The 7,410-nt window shown below is 42.4% G+C and overlaps 1 protein-coding gene across 4 annotated transcripts in view; it reads left to right on the forward strand.

The window, feature by feature from the left end:
* Window positions 1–2,524, forward strand: part of TMEM192 (transmembrane protein 192) — a 34,809-nt gene extending 32,285 nt beyond the window's left edge. For 3 of the 4 annotated variants that reach the window (XM_032268255.1, XM_032268258.1, XM_032268256.1), the window contains one exon: window positions 2,207–2,524. In XM_032268255.1, the coding sequence (XP_032124146.1) occupies window positions 2,207–2,345 (139 nt within the window). In that variant the 3' untranslated portion in view covers window positions 2,346–2,524. The remainder of the gene's footprint in view (window positions 1–2,206) is intronic. The other variant, XM_032268257.1, reaches the window with a different exon arrangement.
* The last annotated feature ends 4,886 nt before the right edge of the window (window positions 2,525–7,410 follow it).

Consider the following 7,410-nt stretch of genomic DNA (forward strand, 5'->3'; position numbering starts at 1 on the left):
CTCCCAAAGTGCTGGGATTACAGGCGTGAGCCACCGCGCCCGGCCCCTGATCTGTTTATTTCTTTTCAGCTGTGGTAAAATCAAGTCTAAATCAGGACATGTAAATTTATGAAATAGGTCATATATTTGATTCAAAAGTTAGATTTACCCACTTAGCTGACCTATTTAACCTCTCAAGAGCTTTTGACATCATTAATTGGTACTCTTTCCTTGAAGCATTCTTTTTTGTAGATGTCTTGGTTTTTTTTTTTTTTTTTGAGATGGAGTCTCGCTCTGTTACCCAGGCTTAAGTGCAGTGGTGGAATCTCGGCTCACTGCAACCTCCGCCTTCCAGGTTCCAGTGATTCTCCCGCCTCAGCCTCCTGAGTAGCTGGGACTACAGGCATGCACCACCACACCCAGCTAATTTTTGTATTTTCTAGTAGAGATGGGGTTTCACCATATTGGCCAGGCTGGTCTCGAACTCCCGACCTCAGGTGATTCTCCTGCCTTGCCCTCCCAAGGTGTTGGGATTACAGGCATGAGCCACTCTGCCCAGCCTGTTTTATTCTTTTTAATGGATGGAGTCTCTCTGTGTTGCCCAGACTGGCCTCAAACTCCTGGGTTCAAGCAATCCTCCCACTTTAGCCTCCGAAACAGCCAGCCTGGTCTGCCCTCCCATGTTTCTGTCACAGCCTCTCCCTAAGTGACTTCCATGGCTTAAAATATCATTCATATCTGTTGGAGATCTTGGGGCTAAAGTAGTTGTAAAAACTATATAGGCCGGGTATGGTGGCTCGCACCTATAATCTCAGCACTCTGGGAGGCTGAGGTTGGTGGAACACTGGAGCCCTGGAGTTCAAGACTAGCCTGAGCAACATGGCAAAACTGTGTCTCTGCAAAAAATGCAAAAAAGTAGCCAAGTGTGGTGGCAGGTACCTGTGGTCCCAGCTACTCCAGAGGCTGAGGTGGGAGGATTGATTGAGCCCAGGAGGTTGAGGCTGCAGACGGTGGAGATCATGCCACTGCATTCCAGCCTGGGTGACAGAGTGAGACCCTTTCTTAAAAAACAACAACAAAAAAACTATATAAACAAAAAATGAGGTGATTATTCTAGGTAAATCAGAAGGCTGATTTACATGGCTTAACTGTGGCTAATATTTAGGTAGTGATATTGCAGATTCTGAATATTGATTTAATCCAAAATTATAATACTGCTTACTGGATTGAGAGGCTGCAAGAAAGAAGACATAAATGAGTATGTATGGCCAGGTGCGGTGGCTCACACCCATTATCCCAGCACTTTGGGAGGCCAAGGCAGGTGGATCACGAGGTCAGGCATTCAACACCACCTTGGCTAACATGGTGAAACCCTGCTTCTACTAAAAATGCAAAAAATTAGCCAGGCCCGATGGCAGATACCTGTAATCCCTGCTACTCGGGAGGCTGAGGCAGGAGAATCGCTTGAGCCCAGGAGGCAGAAGTTGCGGTGAGCCGAGATCGCACCATTGCACTCCAGCCTGGGTAACAAGAGCGAAACTCCATCTCAAAAAAAAAAAATGAATGTTTCTCATGGTGAGAGTTGTCTGTTTTAATCGTCACTTGATTATTGAATGATTTTGTCTTATCTTCAAATGCCGTTTAAGTTGATCACTTATATTCAATTATCTTACTCTAACAAATTAGGATTCTTCTTATTTATTTATTTTTTTTGAAATAGAGTCTTGTTCTGTTGCCCAGGCTGCAACCTCTGCCTCCTAGGTTCAAGCGATTCTCCTGCCTCAGCCTCCTGAGTAGCTGGGATTACAGGCATGCGCCACCATGCCCGGCTAATTTTTGTAGAGATGGGGTTTCACCATATTGGTCAGACTGGTCTTGAACTCCTGACCTCATGATCCGCCTGCCTCAGCCTCCCAAAGTGCTGGGATTACAGGCATGAGCCACCGCGCCCAGCCTACAAATCCTTCTTAAATAAAGCAATGATGGCCTTTTTTAAAACTTATGAGTTGTGAAAGTTTATAACATTTTAAATTTATTTCAAGAGTAGAAGTTACAAAAATGATTTATGGAAAAAATATTGTTTGCCAATATTGCCCTAGCTTCTGACATCTAAGAAAAGGTAACAAATACAATATGCTTTACTAAAAACTAATAGGTACTCGTTTGTAAAGACACTAATGAGTATTGGTGAATATGTGTAACCCACTTATATCTTGATTATTTGCAGGACTATTTCAAGCCTAGAAGAAATTGTTGAAAAGCAAGGAGACATCATTGAATACCTGAAGCGCCACAATGCCCTGCTGAGTAAGCGATTGTTGGCTCTCACTTCCTCGGACCTGGGCTGTCAGCCAAGTAGAACATGAGAGGCTCGCCCTCATGACAGCAATTGCAGAGAAACCCAGAGTAATTCAAACTGACTGACTACCCGACAAGCTGCCACAGGGAACTGCAGCATTTGCTGAATAGCATTTTACAGTGTTTGTTGGAAACCTGAATTTGGTTCTGACTTCTGTGGCTGTTTAAAATATAGGGCTTGACTGGGCATGGTGGCTGATGCCTGTAATCTCAGCACGTTGGGAGGCCAAGGCAGGTGGATCACCTGAGGTCGAGAGTTTGAGACCAACCTGACCAGCATGGAAAACCCTATCTCTACTAAAAATACAAAATTAGCTGGGCATGGTGGCACATGCCTGTAGTCCCAGCTACTCAGGAGGCTGAGGCAGGAGAATTGCTTGAAGCTGGGAGGCAGAGGTTGCGGTGAGCCAAGATTGTGCCACTGCACTCCAGCTGGGCAACAGGAGCGAAACTCCATCTCAAAATAAATAAATTAATTAAATTAAATATAGGGCTGTGGGTCACTTGAAAAGGGCCTATAGAATCCCTGATAACTTGAGGAGAATGTCTGTTTTATACTTCTTGAACTGATTTAACTGCTTGGTTTATCCTAGGATCAGAGGCTAAACAACTCCATGGTCAACATTTTTCCACCTGACACTGAACCCTGTAATGATTTGGTTATGAATAAGGGAAGCCTAACAAGACAATCTATTTTAAACAGGGTTTTAATCAAATAAGTTCTTCTCACTTTTAAGTTGATGAAAGAAGTCATTATTGCTTGTAAATGTTTTTCCTGAAGAGCGTTATCATGTATTTTATACACTTACGTGGTGTTGAATGACATCATGGGCCATGTAGCTTTCATAGAGAATTTTCTCACCATAGGACTGAGGTCTCAAACTATGCAAACTCCTACAGCTTTCTATTCTCAAGAAATAAGATAGGCATGTAGTGCTCCCCTCCCTGTGTTCTCGTTGTTCAAGTTGGGGGGAAATAGGGGAGGGACCGTGGGGGGTGGGGAGCTGGGGAGGGATAGCAAGGGGAGAGATGCCAGATGTAGGTGATGGGGAGGAAGACAGCAAATCACACTGCCACGTGTGTACCTATGCAACAATCTTGCATGTTCTTCACATGTACCCCAAAACCTAAAATGCAATAAAATAAATAAATGGGGGGAAAAAAAAAGATAGGCATGGACAACATGGTGAAACCCCATCTCTGCTAAAAATACAAAAAAATTAGCTGGGCATGGTGGTGCATGCCTATAGTCCCAGCTACTTGGGAAGCTGAGTCAGGAGAATTGCTTGAACCTGGGAGGCAGAAGTTTGCAGTGAGCCAAGATCATGCCACTGTACTACTCCAGCCTGGTGACAGAGTGAGACTCCATCTCAAAAAAAAAAAAAGGGAAATAAGTTATGATAATTATTTGGACCAGTGTTACATAAACCTGTGTTGCCTGTTATATTGGCAGCACATTTCATTAGCAATAGCTGCAAAATTCAGAGAAGAATTTAGAACTTCCACTTTATTTTTGTCATTCTTCAAGAAGTTGCCATATATTTCAGTCTGGTTATACCTTCATTGGATCAATAACTTCAGTTATAGGAAAGACATCTGTGATTTTAAATTACTGTAAAAAGAAAAAAGATACCTTTTAAAGTCTTGGATTATACTTAAAAATTATAATGGGGATAAAATGCATATTAACTTATGCAGATATTAAAAATCTGATTCTCAAGATAAAAATGAAGTATTTTTCAGAGCAAATGGCATTATTTCTCCATTTTTCCTAGTATGCTCCTTTAATTTGTCAATTTGCTATTAGCATTGTTATATGCTGCCTTAGAAAGATTTTTGGTTGAAGGCTGAATATGAGGGGAGGGGATATTTGTGACTGTTAATCTTTTTTGATCATTAGCTGAATATTCAATATTGATACATAACTATATAGGGATATATTTGATATAACTATATAGGCAAGAGATACATTGATTTGGCCACGTCCATTTGATTTATGGAGCACAAATACCTGTTTCCTTTAGATATAGCCATTGCTGGGGCATCCTAAGTTTTCCAGTAAGATAAAGATGATTGTGTATGGCTGGGAAGAGTTGCTTATGCCTGTAATCCCAGTACTTTGGGAGGCTGAGACAGGAGGATCACTCAAGCCCAGGAGTTTGAGACCAGCCTGGGCAAAATAGTGAAACACCATCTCTTAAAAAAAACAAAACAAAAAGATTGTGTGTCACCTGCATACAACATTCACAAACATAAAGCCAAATTGTATTTTTTTTTTTTTTTTTGAGACGGAGTTTCGCTCTTGTTACCCAGGCTGGAGTGCAATGGCGCCATCTCGGCTCACCGCAACCTCCGCCTCCTGGGTTCAGGCAATTCTCCTGCCTCAGCCTCCTGAGTAGCTGGGACTACAGGCACGCGCCACCATGCCCAGCTGATTTTTTGTATTTTAAGTAGAGACGGGGTTTCACCATGTTGACCAGGATGGTCTCGATCTCTTGACCTCGTGATCCACCCGCCTCGGCCTCCCAAAGTGCTGGGATTACAGGCGTGAGCCACCGCGCCCGGCCTGCCAAATTGTATTTTTAAAATTCAGATTGTGTTAAAGGTCGCTGCCTTCTTTCTCCCTTCCCATTTTTTTTTTTTTTTTAGATGGAGTCTCTCTCTGTTGCCCAGCCTAGAGTGCAGTGGCACTCTCTTGGCTCACTGCAACTTCCACCTCCCAGAGTCAAGTGATTCTCCTACCTCAGCCTCCCAAGTAGCTGGGATTACAAGCATACACCACTATGCACATCTAATTTTTATACTTTTAGTACAGATGGGGTTTCACCATGCTGGCCAGGCTGGTCTCAAACTCCTGACCTTCTGATCCGCCCTCCTTGATCTCCCAGAGTGCTGAGATTACAGGCGTGAGCCCCTGCGCCCGGCCTTCCTGTCTTTTTAATAAGTATGTTTCAAAGCCGTTGCCTTCTCTAGAAATCTTTTTCTCTTGTTCTGGAGGAAGAGCCTATAAACTTTGGTTTCAGTTTCTTTTTTTTTTTTTTTTTTTTTTTTTTCCAAAAAGGTACAGCAGTGTTAGATGATAACTCTTATTTATTTTTAAAATTTAATTTGGATCTATAGTCAGTTTCTGAGATTTATGGGATAAACTTTGGTTTACAAGAAATGGTGTAGTTAAAAAGTTAGGGTGCCCAGGTTCTCATGTAATATTTGTATAATCATCAACATTTTTCTGAATCCAATAATGAACACTTTAAACAATAAATGAAAATGAAACTAAGTATCAGAAGTAGCAAAACGGCCAGGTGTGGTGGCTCATGCCTATAATCCCAGCACTTTGGGAGGCTGAGGAGGGTGGATCACCTGAGGTTGGGAGCTCGAAACCAGCCTGGCCAACATGGTAAAACCCCATCTCTGCTATACAAAGTCAGCCAGGTTTGGTGGTGCACATCTGTAAACCCAACTATTTGGGAGGCTGAGGCAGGAGAATAGAATCCCTTGAACCCGGGAGGCGGAGGTTGCAATTAGCTGAAATTGTGCCACTGCATTTCCAGACTGGGTAACAGAGCTAGACTCTGTCTCAAAAAAAAGAAAAAAGAAAAAAAAGAAGTAACAAAACAGAAAAATGAAAAAACAATTTTTAAAAGTTTATTATACTTTAAGCTCTGGGGTGCATGTGCAGATCAGGTATACACGTACCCTGGTGGTGGTTTGCTGCATCCGTTGCCCCATCATCTATATTAGATATTTCTCCTAATCCCATCCCTCCCCAATCTCCCCACCCCCTGCTATCCCTCCTTTAGCCCCCATCCCCCAGACCCTGATGTCTGATGTTCCCCTACCTGTGTCCGTGTGTTCTCATTGTTCAACATCCACTTATGAGTGAGAACATGTGGTGTTTGGTTTTCTGTTCTTCTGGATCCCTTCCTTACACCTTATACAAAAATTAACTCTAGATGGATTAAAGATTTAAACATGAGGGCTAACACTATAAAAACTCTAGAAGAAAACCTAGGTGGTACCATTCAGGAAATAAGCATGGGCAAGGACTTCATGACTAAAACACTGAAAGCAATGGCAACAAAAGCCAAAATAGACAAATGGGATCTAATTAAATTTAAGAGCTTCTGCAAAGCAAAAGAAACTATCAATAGAGTGAACCGGCAACCAACAGAATGGGAAAAAATTTTTGCAATCTACCCATCTGACAAAGGGCTAATATCCAGAATCTATGGAGAACTTAAATTCACAAGAAGAAAACAACCTCATCAAAAAGTGGGCGAAGGATATGAATAGACACTTTTCATTTTTTTTTATGAAGACAGGGTTTCACCATGTTGGTCAGGCTGGTCTTGAACTCCCGACCTCAGGTGATCCGCCCGCCTTGGCCTCCAAAGTGCTTGGATTACAGGTGTGAGCCACCACTCCCGGCTGAACAGACACTTTTCAAAAGAAGACATTTATGCAGCCAACAAACATGAAAAAATGCTCATCATCACTTGTCATTAGAGAAAAATAATTTAAATGTTAAACATTCTATTCACCAGGCTGGTAATTGTGCCAGTACTGTGGATACAAAAATAAAAGACTCTGGTTGGTAGCTTACATTCTAAAGAGACCGAGGAATAGATTTCCAGACTTTGTGCTAAGTGCAATAAGGACAGTAGGCCCAATGTGCTGTGCCAGATCCACATCAGGGGACACCCTGGAGGCGGGAGGGTAGAGGGTGTAGGAATGCTAGGCAAAACAATGAGTAAAGTAGCAAGGCAAATAGCTACAAAATATCACAAGCACTGTGTGTAGCTGGAACCAAAAGTGTGAGGCAGGACCTGGGTGGAGGGGTGGACAGGGTCAGAGCTTGGAGGGCCTTGATACTATGCTGGAGACCGGCACTTTATCTTGTTGATAATGGGATCCTCTGAAGCATTTGAAGCAGGAAGTGACGTCAGTTTTAGTTTCAGGAGTGTCAGACCGTAGTTCAATATGGACAAAATATAAATGGCAGAAAGATACGACCCTGAACTAGGGTAGGTAGGTATAGTAAACCTTTTTTTTTTTTTTTTTTTTTTTTTTTTG

This window comes from Sapajus apella, unplaced genomic scaffold, assembly GCF_009761245.1.
Source record: "Sapajus apella isolate SASKATOON/1434 unplaced genomic scaffold, GSC_monkey_1.0 scaffold177, whole genome shotgun sequence".
NCBI lineage: Eukaryota > Metazoa > Chordata > Mammalia > Primates > Cebidae > Sapajus > Sapajus apella.